The sequence below is a fragment of the Metarhizium acridum genome (genome assembly GCF_019434415.1).
Source record: "Metarhizium acridum strain ARSEF 324 chromosome Unknown scaffold_29, whole genome shotgun sequence".
NCBI lineage: Eukaryota > Fungi > Ascomycota > Sordariomycetes > Hypocreales > Clavicipitaceae > Metarhizium > Metarhizium acridum.
The window spans coordinates 1,713,926-1,728,827 of record NW_027094017.1 but is presented as its reverse complement, the minus strand read 5'-3'; the positions used below and the strand labels follow the sequence as shown (position 1 = coordinate 1,728,827).

At 45.3% G+C, this 14,902-nt stretch overlaps 4 protein-coding genes and 1 non-coding gene across 5 annotated transcripts; 2 read left to right on the top strand and 3 right to left on the bottom strand.

Moving 5' to 3' along the window:
* Window positions 1–96: 96 nt before the first annotated feature.
* Window positions 97–1,314, top strand: J3458_004613 (uncharacterized protein; the record flags this gene model as incomplete). Its single annotated transcript, XM_007809217.2, has 4 exons — window positions 97–601; window positions 657–832; window positions 894–918; window positions 989–1,314. The coding sequence occupies 4 exons, from the start codon at window positions 97–99 to the stop codon at window positions 1,312–1,314; spliced, it is 1,032 nt and encodes a 343-aa protein (XP_007807408.2).
* A 906-nt stretch (window positions 1,315–2,220) lies between these two features.
* Window positions 2,221–2,292, bottom strand: J3458_004612. The gene has a single exon. It is a non-coding gene; the product is annotated as a tRNA-Met (tRNA).
* A 2,210-nt stretch (window positions 2,293–4,502) lies between these two features.
* MSH3_1 (Mismatch repair protein msh3) lies at window positions 4,503–6,843 on the top strand. The gene has a single exon (XM_007809218.2). It carries the CDS (start codon window positions 4,513–4,515, stop codon window positions 6,670–6,672), a length of 2,160 nt encoding a protein of 719 aa, XP_007807409.2. The 5' UTR covers window positions 4,503–4,512; the 3' UTR covers window positions 6,673–6,843.
* A 924-nt stretch (window positions 6,844–7,767) lies between these two features.
* Window positions 7,768–9,785, bottom strand: J3458_004610 (uncharacterized protein; the record flags this gene model as incomplete). The annotated part of the gene is made up of 6 exons (XM_066118308.1): window positions 9,652–9,785; window positions 8,936–9,277; window positions 8,503–8,877; window positions 8,205–8,439; window positions 7,881–8,158; window positions 7,768–7,806 (listed from the first exon to the last, which is right to left on the bottom strand). The coding sequence occupies exons 1-6, from the start codon at window positions 9,694–9,696 to the stop codon at window positions 7,768–7,770; spliced, it is 1,314 nt and encodes a 437-aa protein (XP_065976911.1). The 5' UTR covers window positions 9,697–9,785.
* A 588-nt stretch (window positions 9,786–10,373) lies between these two features.
* BET2_1 (Rab geranylgeranyltransferase) lies at window positions 10,374–11,976 on the bottom strand. The gene has a single exon (XM_066118307.1). The coding sequence runs from the start codon at window positions 11,804–11,806 to the stop codon at window positions 10,763–10,765; it is 1,044 nt and encodes a 347-aa protein (XP_065976910.1). The 5' UTR covers window positions 11,807–11,976; the 3' UTR covers window positions 10,374–10,762.
* Between the last annotated feature and the right edge of the window lie 2,926 nt (window positions 11,977–14,902).

The following is a 14,902-nucleotide window of genomic DNA, read 5'->3' as shown; positions in this document are numbered from 1 at the left end:
GAAGTCGGCCCGCGGGTTCTGAAAAAGGATTCAATTGAACTGACTCCTACACAGAGAGGTGTAATCGCATCGCTATGCGTCGGCACCGTCTTCGTCATGATGCGCACCGGCGCACGATGGTTCAAGAATGGTAGAATACCAGTTGAGATGGAAGACTTGTTCATGTATCTCGCATTGGTGTCATTTGCCATTACTTGCGCGCTCTACTACGCCACGATTGACACCTTCTTCAACCTCATGGCCATCACCGCCGGGGAGATGGCGCCATATGCCGGTTTGGAGCACGACGTGCGCGTCATGCTCTACGAATTCTTCACAGTCCAGTTCTTCTTCTGGCTGACGCTCTGGTCCGTCAAGTGGAGCTTGTTGTTCATGTTCAAGAGACTCACAGACGGGTTGCCTTTGTACAACAAGATTTGGTGGACGGTCCTTGTATTCTCCGTCCTGACCTTTATCGGGTGCTGCATCAGCAACTTCACCAGTTGCTCGTCCATGCATGCTTGGTTTACGGCGGGGGAATGCGCCACGGCTCGGGATTCAAGGGCAAAGGACATTAGTCTGTGGTTCAGCCTTGGCGCAGACTTGGCGACCGACTTGTTGAGTAAGTTTGACTCGGGTGTTCTCCAGCTGGACTGTGGTGAACTGACATGAAACAGTCATGGCTGTTCCAGTCCGTGTCATTTGGAACTTGAGAATCTCGGCTGTTGAGAAGATTAGTATCGGCGTCGTCTTCCTCGTCGGCATCTTTACCATGGTTACGGCCATTATCCGAAGCGTTTCATTAGAGTCAAGTGTGTCATCGGGACAAGTCAGCACAACGTGGCTCATCCTGGTACGTCGCCCCGTTGATTTCAACCGCTTGGACTTGCACAAACTGACCTTTTTCCCCGCAGTGGGCTGGGATCGAGGGAGCTGTCGGTATGTGCACACATATGAAATGACTATTTCCCGCAGAAGTCGACAACGTGGAATATACTCACAATCTTAGCTGTCATTGTTGGCTGTCTTCCGTCCTTTGCCGTTTTCATCCGCGGCCGTGTCATTGCGTCCCGCGCCCAACAGGACGGTAGTTCGAATGTGAACCCATCCGGGTATCGCTCAAATGCCAGATCAAAAGAGCCGACGGGCAGCAGCAGGCGTTCTCAGTATGACCACCAACTATGGCAGGTGCCCGATGCAGCAAGCGACAAGAGCTTGGTTGAGGGGGGTATTATGGTTACGAGAAGTTGGAGCCAGAAATGGCAGAACTCGGGGGGGAGGACGAGAGTGCACAGGGACGGGGAAATAGAACGTGAATTAGACGGCGTTGTTTGATTTTGTCAAGGATCGGAAAATTATAGGCGTTGGGATGAAATAAAATTAGGTTGCCGCCTTCATGTTGTAAGTATAGGCCAAACATGTAGTGATTCGAGCTTGGATTCGACGTCAATTACTACCATGTCCAATTACGCTTCTTCTTGACTTGGACCGATTTACATGGGAGAATAGGCGCGGCATCTGAGAAACCTGAACCAGATTGTGGGCTCATAACCCGGAGGTCGTACCATCGAAACGTACAATTGTTAATATTTTTGCGCCTCGTGGCCATAGTGACACGTGTCCTCTCTTTCTCTATTTCCTCTTCTTTTTCTACAAAACTTGGTCCGACGCAGAGGAGGGCTATGGACACTTGGGGTTGCGTTTGGGCAACGACGACTACGGTCGGATGGAAGCACCAGGGTGTAGTATTCGTCGTTTTTTTAAAAAAAATGAGTTATTGGTGCCATTTTGCGATAATAAGATTTAGATAGGTTTAAATACGGTCCAAGGACAAAAGCGGGCGTTCTTGCATTCCTTTTCTTTTCTTCTCTCTCGCAAAGCCCTTGGCTGAGCTGATACAATAAAGGTCTATGGTAGAAAGCTTACACATCAAAAAGTATACATTAATATACCATGGCATCCTACGGTTTGAAGCGCGGTGGCCAGGTACCAGGTCTGGAATACCTCAACTACCGTTGTCCAAACGTCCATTCCGGGGTCCGAAAAACTATACCAATCCGGGGACCCCCGGGGCGCCTCTGGTTCCTTGCTGATGTTTCTTCTTCGCATGACACCAACCTTCCTAGTAATTCTAGTCTCAATCGCTGGTGTTGCCACACAAAAAAAAAGACAAAAAGAAAAGTGAAAAATACCAGGCTCGATCTATAAACGCCATCTTCTCGTAAAGATGAGCAAAAATATTAGCAATTGTACGTTTCGATCGTACGACCTCCGGGTTATGAGCCCGGCGCGCTTCCACTGCGCCAAATTGCTTTCCATTTGTTGAAAATTGGTACCGTATTTTCCATTGTATAGCTTACCTATCAGCGGGTACGTGGCTTTTTGGGCCGCCCACCCAAAGAGCTGCCAACGGAGGACTCCAACCCAACATTGGCTTTACGGAGAGAATTCACCTACATGAGCTCAAAGACTGGTGGATCAGTTCTTTCTCTGGAGAAGCAACTTAGGCTCGCCTACGTCGAGCTGCCAAAGTTTCACGCTTTGGCACGCAAGGTGGCCAATCTACCCCAGGGCACTAGTTGCCAGTCCGATCAAAGCTGTCGGGCGGGCAACTCTTTGGATTCCATGAGCTTTCGAGTCTAGCATCATCTGTTTCCTTCCACCGTTTGTCAACCCCCCTCGTATTTCTTACACGCCTGAAATGCATCAGAGTACCAATAGAACACAGAGGGGAGATTGGTTTGGTGGGAGACAGCTTTCCGCCACTTTGCGTCTTCATAAGGCTGGAATCCTCCTATAGGGTAGGTAGTGTGGGAATGTACTTGTTTTCAAGGTGGTGACGCTAGAATATTAATACTGTCATATGTGGGCGTAGAGAATTATACCTGATAACTATTTGGTAATTATTTACATAAACTCCCCAGTGTATTGCAGGGCTACAGCGCAGGGTGTGATTATTCTTTCCTGAGCTAAACCGAGGAACCAGGGACTGAACATTTGGCTCGTTCCACTACACCTCAACTAATGCATTGCGGATGTCAACGTCTCTGGTGTTTTCTCCTGCCACTAAGAAAAGGTTACTGGCAGCTTGTGCATCCATCTTAGAGCAGCCTATTTTCACCATGCACTCTAGAGGTGAATTGCTCTAGAGTCTTCAATGAGAAACATGCTGAAGCTGGAAACCCAAAATGGATAAAAGCGGGTCTGCAGCACTCAACGCGTTCAACTCCTGGATGGCAGACGCGACAACTTTTCTAAAGGTGACATGAGCTCTGACCGTCACAAATGGGAACTGGCTCAGGACCATACCATTGCCAACAAGGCCATGTGCGGTGGGCCATGGCTCCGAAACTAAAGTCTGCAGAGAAGAAACAGCAGTCATTGACCTCCTTTTTCACCCCCAAAGCCGTCGATGGACCTGCTGTCCCCTCCAAGCAGCAGACCGAAGCTCGAGTAGCGGACGCTGCCGTGAACCATGACGCCGAGTCTCCTTCTCGCAAGCGACCCCTGGAGGAGAATACCGACAACGGAAATGAAGGGCCGGAGAGGTCGTCGAAAAGGCCCAGAGGTGACGAGAATGATGTCAATGGAGAGAAAAGCACATTCGTTGCCAAGCGTAAACCGACAAATGCTTCGGGTGCACCCCGGGCTGGTCGCTATCTGTACGACGACTCAAGTACCAAGCCTGCGACTGGATCGACACAAGATGACGGCGGTGAGAATGACGAAGTAAGATACAGGAATCAAGATCTACATCGACGATTTGTAAAGAAACTGGGTCACCCTGATGCCATGGCTTGGAAGTCAAGGGTGGCCCAGGATGATGGGGCCACAGGAGGCGAGGATGGCGATGCAGAAGATGCCGACGAAGACGAATCACCAGCGCCTGCAAAGGCAAAGAAGAAGGGCGCAAAGAGCGGCAAACTTACGCCCATGGAGATTCAGTTTCTGGACATCAAGAGAAAGCACCTGGATACTATTCTCATCGTCGAAGTCGGCTACAAGTTTCGGTTCTTCGGAGAGGATGCCAGAACCGCGGCAAAGGAGCTTGGCATCGTTTGCATACCTGGCAAAATGCGATATGATGAGCGTATGTATCTGGAATCATTGAAAGCCCTCGTGTGAACTTTTACCAACACCTTTGCAGATCCTTCCGAAGCGCACCTCGACCGTTTTGCCTCAGCAAGCGTCCCCGTGCACAGACTCTCTGTTCACGCAAAGCGGCTCGTAGCAGCAGGACACAAAGTGGGTGTTGTTCGACAAATAGAAACAGCTGCCCTGAAAAAAGCAGGCGACAATCGCAACACCCCATTCATTCGAAAGCTGACAAATGTCTACACAAAAGGGACATATATTGACGAAGTCGGCGAGCTGGACCAACAAGCTGAAGGAGCGCCAGCCGGCGGCTATTTGCTTTGCATAACAGAGACGAAATCCAAAGGAAGCGGAACCGATGAAAAAGTAGACGTCGGCATACTAGCAGTCCAACCCGCAACTGGCGACATCATCTACGACAACTTCGAAGATGGTTTCATGAGAAGCGAGATCGAAACGAGGCTGCTGCACATCTCACCCTGCGAGTTCCTCATAGTGGGTGACCTCACCAGGGGAACCGACAAACTGGTTCAGCACCTGTCAGGAAGCAGCACCAATGTCTTTGGAGACCGAAGTCGAGTAGAGCGGGTGCCTCGGCCACCCACAATGGCGGCAGAAGCGTACTCGCATGTCACGCAATTCTATGCCGACAAGCTCAAGGACACGTCACAAAACGAGACCGCCAGTGCCTTACTTGACAAGGTGCTCAAGCTTCCCGAGCCAGTCACAATATGCTTATCAGCCATGATCAACCACCTCAAGGAGTACGGGCTGGAACACATTTTTGATCTTACCAAGTATTTCCAGAGCTTCACTACCCGGTCCCACATGCTCGTCAACGGCACCACCCTCGAGAGTCTCGAGGTCTACCGCAACTCCACGGACCACGCAGAACGAGGCAGTCTCTTCTGGGCTCTAGACAAGACCCTCACCCGCTTCGGGCAGCGTCTTCTCCGAAAATGGGTCGGCCGTCCCCTGCTAGACCAAGACCGTCTCGAGGAGAGACTAGCTGCCGTTGAGGAACTTCTCAACAAGCAATCCACAGCGCCAGTCGACGATCTTGAGAAACTCCTCGCCACAACCAAGATAGACCTCGAGCGCAGTCTCATTCGCATCTACTACGGCAAATGCACGCGTCCCGAACTCCTCTCAGTCCTCCAAACCCTCCAAAAGATTGCCACGCACTACTCCTCCATCAAGTCACCCTCCAGCAACCCCTTTTCGTCTCCTCTCCTCGCGACCTCCATCAATGCACTTCCCCAAATTCTCAACACAGTCGTGTCCTACCTCGAGAGAATCAACCTCGAAGCCGCTCGCAAGGACGACAAATACGCCTTCTTCCGAGAAGAGTACCAAACCGAAGATATTCAAGACCAGCAGATGGGCATTGCACACGTAGAGCATGAACTGGGCGAACATCTCAAAGTGGCCGCGGCGAAGCTGAAAAAGAAAAAGGTCGATTATGTGACAGTGGCAGGCATAGAATTCCTCATTGAAGTCCCCAATAGTGACATCAAAAATGTCCCTGCATCGTGGAGCAAAATCTCGGGCACCAAGAAGGTATCTCGCTTCCACACCCCCGAAGTAATGCGCATGATTAGCGAGCGAGATCAACACCGCGAAGCCCTCGCCGCCGCTTGCGACAAGGCATTCAAGAATTTACTCGCGGAGATATCATCCGACTACCAGCCACTTCGTGATGCCGTTTCATCACTCGCGTCACTCGATTGTCTCCTTTCCTTATCCAAGGTCGCCGCTCAGCCAGGATACCATAGACCAACCTTCTTACCATCCTCATCCGAACCTACAGTGGCCATTACTCAGGGTCGGCATCCCATTGCAGAACATACCATTGAAACAGGCTACATCCCATTCAGCACCACCCTCGCCCACCCCTCGCCCCTGGCACACCTCATCACAGGTCCCAACATGGGCGGCAAATCATCCTACGTCCGCGCCCTCGCCCTCATCGTGCTCCTCGCACAGATCGGATCCTTCGTCCCTGCAGATGCCATCTCCCTCACGCTCTGTGATGCAATTCACACTCGTACCGGCGCAAGGGATAACCTCTTTGCGGGGGAATCTACCTTCATGGTGGAAGTATCTGAAACAGCAAGAATACTACGGTCTGCCACTCCACGGAGCCTAGTTATTTTCGACGAGCTTGGTCGCGGGACCAGTACACATGATGGTGCCGCCATTGCTCAAGCAGTTTTGGAGCATGTAGCAACTGAGACGCGTTGCCTCACGCTATTCATCACGCATTACCAAAACCTAGCTAGAGTGGTGGAAGGCCTGCCCGGTGTCAGTAACCTTCACATGAAGTTTAAAGCTGGCAAAGGGCCCGATGGTGATGAGGAGATTACTTTTCTCTATGAAGTGGGCGAAGGGGTTGCACATCGATCGTACGGGTTGAATGTTGCGCGTCTTGCGCGGATCCCCAAAAAGGTCATTGATGTGGCTGCCAATAAATCTGGTGAGATGGAACTGGATATGAGGATGCGGCGTCTTAGAGGAGCCAGCCGAATGCTAGCTGAAGTAGTGAGTGATGGACCAGATCAGCTAGAGCATTTGATTGCGAGTATTGAGCAGTTGTGAGGCATCACTGTGCGTGCAGATATCGGAACTTGCAAGGCGGTTGCGGTATATAATTGTGAGCTATCCCGTCTTTTGACCTATATATGCCCTTGGAGAAGGTGCGTCAATAGTAGTATCGAGACCATAGAACTCCTAATGAAAGACAAGTGATGCATCACTTGAGTGCAGACATTACCATATATCTCCCAATTCAAGAGGTGTGCCCTCCTAGACTGTGCTTATACTTTATTTCCGCCGTCCAGCCTTTGACATATCGATATGATGCGTATTAACCTCATGCAGTAACCCAGAAATTGACGTGGTATCGAGATTGGATAAGGAATTGAAAAGAGCGACGACACCAGAGGACTTCAGACTTCATTCAGTGCGGAGACACCGTATAAGCTGCTAAGATAGTATGAATGCCGCTGTTGATATGGATGGATGCCCCATAATGAATTGGTGAGCGTCCCGTGCATTAATTTTCGCCGCTTTATATAACAGTGCATTTCTGGAGAAGACCAGTAAAAACCCAAGAACCGAAATGTTTGTCCATCATGCCGTAAAATTGATGATCGTCCCAATTTCATTCATAAGATAATGATGCTGAAGACATTGGTGATGCGTATTCGTGCGGCGCTCACAAGTCCAACGTCTCAGTACTCGCCCATACTTCATTTTCTGTGAAGCTACTTTGCTTACACTCTCCGGTTGATGCATTGGCCATCATATCGCTGTAATGGCTCTCCATTTTGATGCTGCAACTCGTGGTGGCGTGGTCCTCTTGGTTGTTAGCTGCTGCTTGATTGTAATCGCTGCTGCGGCTTATTGGTTGTATATTGAAAGAAGAGAGTGTTTGAGATGGTCCTATCGTACTGTATGAACCGAAAATGGGCCGGTCCTGAGCGAAAAGCGGATTTGATTCAGAGATATGGAGGTATTGCGGGTTCCCGGTCCCATTAACCATTTCTCCATGTCCAGGGCTTTGATGCCGTTCGGGTTTTGGTTGCAAGAGACTGTTCGAATTGAAGCGAAACATGTAGTTGCCTGAACTACCGACATTATTACAAGATAAAAATGGCAGCCTGGAGGAATAGTTGTATATCGAGGGGTCGTTCATAGTAAAAGATGTGGCTTCGGGTTGGCCAACCGAAACTACAGAATGTTGGTAAATGGCAAGTAACTGAAAAAAAAAAAAAAAAAGAAAAAAAAAAAAGATGGCAACCCACCGAAGTTCGTGTGTCCACCATAGTTTTCGTAAACACTACCTTGTATCCTCGGCCGTGGTATATTTCTTGCTGGAAATAAGCGAGACGATACGTCCCTAGACGAAGGCGTAGGGGATATGAGCGGCGAGTGAGACACACGGTCATAAGGATACAAGCCGATTCGATTGCGTAGGTCAGGTCTACTGGTTCTAAGTATAAAAACGTCAAGCAGAAGATTGATTGTTCATACCTTTGGTCCTGGCGTGACGGGGTTGTGAACATGCGATCGCCATAGAGTCCTGAATACTCAGCAGCTGCAAAGTCTCGATTTTTAGGGAGGCTTACCAGAAACCCCATCATCATCATTGTCGCGGAAGACATCGTTTCCATGTCTAAGCGAGGTCGTGCTCGCAGCAATCGGCAACATACTGTCACCATTGCTTTCTTCAGGAGATGCCTTGACTTTGGATTGACCATTTCGACGGCCAGGCCGTCTGCTAGCACGGCGAGGCACGTTGACTGATATTTCGGCGAGTGCTTGTGACCGCTTCCGTTTAGGTCTTGCTATCTTTTTAGGGGTCTTGAACTGTTAGCACCATGTATGGCGATGATATGGGATCTGTTTACGTGGATAGAAGACTACCTCTTCCTCCTGACCAGGAATAGGTGAGGAACTGTCATAGACTCCCTTGACCCGCTCGACCTCTAGATCTGGAGTCATGATAACCTGGGTAGGTTCAATTCCCTCGGAAGTATGTTTCATCTTCTCAATTACCGAATTGGGTTTACGCTGATTTCGAGTTCGTTTCATATCGTCATTGGCAAGGTCCATTTTGCCCATGCCCGGCCATACTTGGCCCTTGAGTGACAGCATGTCACCGTTGGCAAACTCTTCATCCACCTCCGCATCAATTTCAGAAGGAAAAAATCCAGGAAATAGAGGATAATCTTGGACCAAATCGTCTTGTTCAGCTTTCACCTTCGTCTTGTTGGAGCCTCGCTTGGACTTCCGTCTAGACTAATCACTGGGTCAGTACTTCTGCACAATACACACAGTCACAACGATAGTTACTAACCTTTAATGTCACTGATGGAGTTGAATCTCGAGTGCGGCTGGTCTTTGCTGCTTCTTTCTTCTGTTTTGCCTTCATTCTCTCCACAAGAAGCGCCTCGATTCCATTAGCTTTGTACCAACTCTCATACTGCTGCAATGTCATAGATGCCGCGATATCCTGATGGGACTTGAGTTTAGTTTGTGTCTCGTGGTGCAGATGCCCCTTGGAGGCAATGTGTGTGAGTAAATGCGATACGTCCGAGAAGCGCGGTGCCTCTGGGCAAACTGTGCAAAGGAGCGGGATGTTCTTGTTAATTGAAACCGGTGTGCAATCCCTCGTGGACTCGAGAGAGGACTCCATATCCTAGGTGTGAAAAGTTAGACTTGAACAAATCCGGGGTGGCAAGAGAATGATGACATGCCGGGCCCGAAGTCGGCACGAACGACGCGATCCCCGGCTTCAACCCTTGACAGGAGTGTCCAGTACTAAAGTCAGGTGTGGTACAATGAACAAGAAAGCAGCAACCAAAAGGACGTGTAGCCCAATTTGAATTACAGGAGCAAAGAAGCAATAGGTGATAGCGGAATCGAGAAAAGAGCAAGTGGAGAGAACTGAGGTACGGAGATGATCTGACGCAGGCAGGGAAGGGTAAAGTAAACAACCAGCCAAACATGACAACCAGTCCGTAGCCGAAGCGAAGATGGTTGTGGGAAGGAAATATCACGGTACGCTCTTACCGTCTGCATGAATGCCATAACTGGCACTCTGGGTTTTCGATCCATGGCAAACCCAGAGGAGGAAGCTGCGATCCAACAGCGCGAGGTTACCCCTACGGTTGGGGTTTGGAAGTTCCAATATGCCGGGAGTTGATGCCAGACATATTAAGTAGAAGCTTATGGGACCTTATTTGACCGAGAATAACTGCGCAACATGAAGGTGCAGGATGATGTGACCCGTGGACAAGGTGGCGAGCAATTTTAGATTAAGTTTGGAAGCGTGTCAAAGAGTGGTGGTTGGTAGAACTGTGTCGAGAGGCTCATGCCCTAACATTCATGTTGAACGGCATGCTCCTTCCCTATCGGTCGTCCTGAGTGTTTACCAGTTCAATGGCATGATCTGCCAGCTGGCAAAATGTATGGTACATCTGCGCGGAGACACTCGGGCGAGGCATCACCATGTGAACCTAGATCGAGTCAGCCTAAAGTTTAGTCGAGATGTAGCCACATTTGACCAAAAACAAGGACAGCTCTCCAAAATTTGATGTCACGGTCGATAGATTTCACATTGACATTTTTATTGGGGCTTGCTTCGTTTAGCGCTCTAGGCCTTGGCATGAAGACGGGCACACTTGCCCACGGAAAGAGCAAGACAAAGATGGTAGATTTCTCACAAGGTTCTTTTCCTGAATGGGATGAAATGTATGAAAAGCAGACGTGATGGAACACTGAGATGTGACTGAAGTTTTATTTCTTGTCTTCCTCGTAGTCTAGGCCGGCTGCACCAGATTGCAGTGCCCGTGAGGCTCCAGATATCTACCTAGGCACTTAGTAGACCTGTACGTGCCGCGTACAGTTCGTCATATAACATTTGGTTGAATCTATGCCACGGCGCATGTCTGAAGGACTTCACAGGGCAATCTCCATGGGAAGAGGATATGCCCCTGAAAAAACCAACATATTTCACTCTCCTCTCGCCTTGTATCCTAGCTATCACGGGGGTAGTGTCTTTAGCAGGTTATTAGATGGCAAGAGGGCGAGACGCGGCAATAGTTGAGAATCACGACCGGCTGTTGTTTGTTTGTTTGTTTGTTTGTTTGTGGAGGGTGGAAGAGGGCTTGAATCAGCGACCTCATCTATTAGACCCAATGCATTTTGCAACAATGGCCTCGGGCATGCAGTAGACCGGGTTCACCGGTACCATCCCAGGGTATTGCAAGAGACTGAGGCCGGCAAGGCCGAAACATGTGTGCCACACATCTACCATATCACCAGGGCGATCCGAAAGGCCGCCATTCTCGGCATCCTGGCTGCTCAAGATGAAGGCAATGAGGGCATCACGGTCGATCCAATGTGTCCGCTTGAGGATAGCTAGACTGGCTAGAACCCACCAACTGTAACAGACATCCTCCTTCTTTTCAGGGCGGCCGTTGAAACCACCGCTCGGGGTCTGCCGCTCGCTAAGCCAGCTTCCGAGCTTCTCCTCATCGACCACGTCCAGCCTATTGGCAATGCTAAGAGCAGCCAGGCAGGTCAAGATTTGGCCCGAATGCGACTCCGCGCCAGGCTTTGCGCCGTATCCGCCATCAAAATTCGCGCAGCTTTGAATGTGTGATACTGCCTTGTCTAGATTGATGCGAGATAGGGCACCGAGGAGCGATAGCCCGTTCAACGCACCATAGAGAAATCGGGTGTCATCCTCACCCCACTCATCGCCATAAAAGCTGCCGGTATTGGGATCCTGCAAGTCTGCAATGTCTGTTCTCACGTTAGAGCGATACCTAGACACTCGGGGCTTTTGTGACCACCTACACTTTTCAACCTTGGCTTTGCCATGTCCCCGCGCATCGAGCTCATCCAACGCGTCGACCATTGCTAAAATCTGCACAGCACTTACTGTGGACAGCATGTGAGCATCATGTCCTGGGGCGGCGCCAAATCCGCCGCTTTCGTGTTGGCATGAGAATACGAAATCAATCGTTTCCTGCCGGGGGAGGGCGTCCGGTTGTCCAAGCAGGTGAAGGGCAACAAGGCCCCAGTAAACACCATTGAGCCGCAAATGCTCCGTCAGCCAATAGTCCAGCTCATCCTTCTTGGTATCAAGACTCTGCACATATCTCACATGTGCTTGCACGGCAAGCGCCGGACTGTCTGTGGTTGTGCCTTTGTGAACCATGGTGTTGGGCAAGAAGAGAAGTTGAAGCTGTTGTGGATCAAAGAGAAATTTGAGGCATCACCCAATCCGGGAACTGCCCTTGCTGCTAGCTTAGGTAATCAAGTCAAATAACTGATTAGAGTTGTAGTCCGGAGCATCTTGCTTTGCCAGGCATGTTCATCGAAGGACTTGGGAAAATAAGGGTTATACCGCGTTTACTTCTTCCACAAAAAGTAGAAAAAACAAATAAAAATAAAACCGGAAAGAGGGGGGATGCGTCCTCAATTATCTTATCTGACTACTTCCTCTGAGTAATCCGTAGGGCTCTGGTACTCCGCATAGCGTCTAGTCTGTCATTATTACTAGAAACAGCGCCTTCTTATAGTTTTGTGTATTTAACTGCTCAAGCAGAATAGAATAGAGGGCAAAACGTATTTAACCAGATCAGGCGCCTGGCTACCGTGCTTTATACTACAACATACTATACATAGCATCTTAGTACCCGTTAGCGACTAAGTGGACGATCCACTTAATCAGCCACAAAAATATGGGACAGCCACAAAACACCGGGATAGCTGTCACCTACTTTTATTCTTTTCACTACTAATTCACCTACTAAACACGATTACTAACTAGTGTATAACCGTCTAAAATCGCCCTTTTTCATTATACTTAACCTATCTAGGAGCGGCTTTTCGCCCCTAGTAATAAAGGCCGCTAATTTAGTAATGTAATTAAGGGCGCTTAAGTAGCCTCACCGTATAATAATAACACTATAATAATAACCTTAAATATTCGTACGAGAAGCTATTAAACGCTTTAAAGTTAGTAAATTATTTATTTAATAAGCTATTAATACCCTTTTTATACCTTTTTAAGCGGTTTTTAGCTGTTTATAAGCTATTAATAATAATAAAGATAAAGCTTTTATTACGTATATTATTTAAATGTAAAGAGATAGTTTTTTAGCTATAAAATAATAAATTAAAGATACTATAAATACTTTATAAAGATAATAAAACCCTTTAAGCTTTCTATTATTTAAGATATAGTATTTTAAATAGATTATAACCTATTTAAAGCTCTTAAAGACCTTAATTAAAGCTATTAATAAGGCTAAAAGATTATTTAAAATAGCTAATACTAAAATTATTAATAGCTTCTTTTATTAATTTTATAATATAATAAATAAATATAATATTAGTCTATTAGAGATTTAAAATAAGAATAAAAGTAGCCTTTAAATTAGCTGCCTTTATAAGTAGGTTTATATTATTATAATTACTATAATTAAAAGATATTATAAGAAAGTTCTAGATCTAGTAAATAAAGAGTTAGCTACCCTTATAGGCTCTATTAATGCTATTAATAATTGAATTTCTTCTTAGCTAATATTTAAGACTTTCCTAACTAAGTCTTAGGCTAAAATTAAAGGGAATAGTAATATTCGCTTTACGAAATCTAAATTAAGCTTTAGTAATAGCAATATTATATATAGTTAAATATACGAATTTAATAGGAGCTTATAAAAGCATTTAGTAAAGGCCTAATAAAGCGAAATAACTTTATTATAATAGTTTAGTTATAATAAGTAGCTTCGTAACCCTATAAGGCCTTAAATTTATTACGAAAAGCCTTTTTAAGCTTGTAAATAAAGAATATATTAACTATTAGTTATTAATAGCTTTATAAGGTATATTTAGCTTAATTTTATTGAATATTATATCTTATTTAATATTATTCTTATTATATTCTCGCCGTATTTAACATATATTATTTAACCGTTAAATATAAGCGTTTTTTAGCCTATAAAAGATACCTATTAAAAAGTAATTTAATTATTATTATTATAAGAAAATCTAGCCTTTTCTTACTAGGCATTTATTATAGCTTTTAATAAAATATTTATAAAAGGCTTCTTAAAGTATAATATTATATTAGGCTTTATAAAAAGCGGTATTTTTCCCCTAGACTTTAAGCCTATTATCATTAAAATCCTTTAAAAGTAATAGAAACTTTAAGACTTAATAAATCCTACCCTATTAAGCCTATTACTAAACGAATAATAATTTTAAATAGCTATTAATACTATATAATTAATTTAGAACCATTATATTAATGTTTTATTATCCTTAACCTATAAGGGGCTTTAATAAGCTAGCTAGGTTATAATTAAGGCTTATATACTAGAATTATAAGTGAAAAGCTTTATTCGTAATAAAAATAAACGTATTAAACGCCTTATAAATTATTACTATTATAAAAAATAGGTTAAACCTTCAAGTTAATTTATTATAAGCGTTAGCCTTAAAGATATTTGAAAATAATAAGCTAAAACTATTATAATAGAAATAAAGAAGAAAAGCTAGCGTTAATTATAGCTTATTTAGTTAATATTAAGGTAAGAGATAAAAAAGGTTAAAAATAAATAATAGCTTAATAAAAAACACACTATTAATAGGCGTAAGAAGACCTTAACCTTTAAGTAATAGCTTTAATACATTAACTATTAGCTTAAATATCTGTCTTTAAAGGCTTAAAATAAAACCTTTCTTAAATTACTAAATTATAAGGAAGATAGCTTTATAATTAATATATAATACCTTTTTAAGGTCTAAGAAGCTATTTAAAAAGCTTAATAATAATAAGATCGCTTAATTCTATTAATAATAGACTAAATCTTTTTAGAATATCTTAATAGTAATAATACCGTTTAATTTAACCTTAAAGCCTTTAATAATAATAATAATAACGATATTCACGATAAATTTAACACTTAAATCGCTTAAGAAGCTACTTAATACATTAAAAATACCCTTATTAAGCTTAATTAGCTACTATAATTATTACTACTAGGCTCGCCGTGCCCTCAACAGCACGCATTAATTAAAGAAGCCCGTGTAAGGCCTTACAATTAAATTTAATAGCATATTAAAGAGTATTAAGCTAATAAAGCAGCCACAAATAAACAGAATCTTTAGTTATTTCTATGGAAGCTTGTCAAATATCGCGGGCGCTCGTAGGCAGCTTCTACAGCTGAGCCTAACCTGACCGACCTCTTTATAGCCTAAAAGGGCTTAAATCCGCTGTTTTTTGCATTTTCATTGAATGTGTACA

Excerpts from the sequence above, each read along its gene's own strand:
- BET2_1 (XM_066118307.1), bottom strand. The coding sequence starts at position 11,806 with ATGGTTCACAAAGGCACAACCACAGACAGTCCGGCGCTTGCCGTGCAA.
- MSH3_1 (XM_007809218.2), top strand. The coding sequence starts at position 4,513 with ATGAGAAGCGAGATCGAAACGAGGCTGCTGCACATCTCACCCTGCGAG.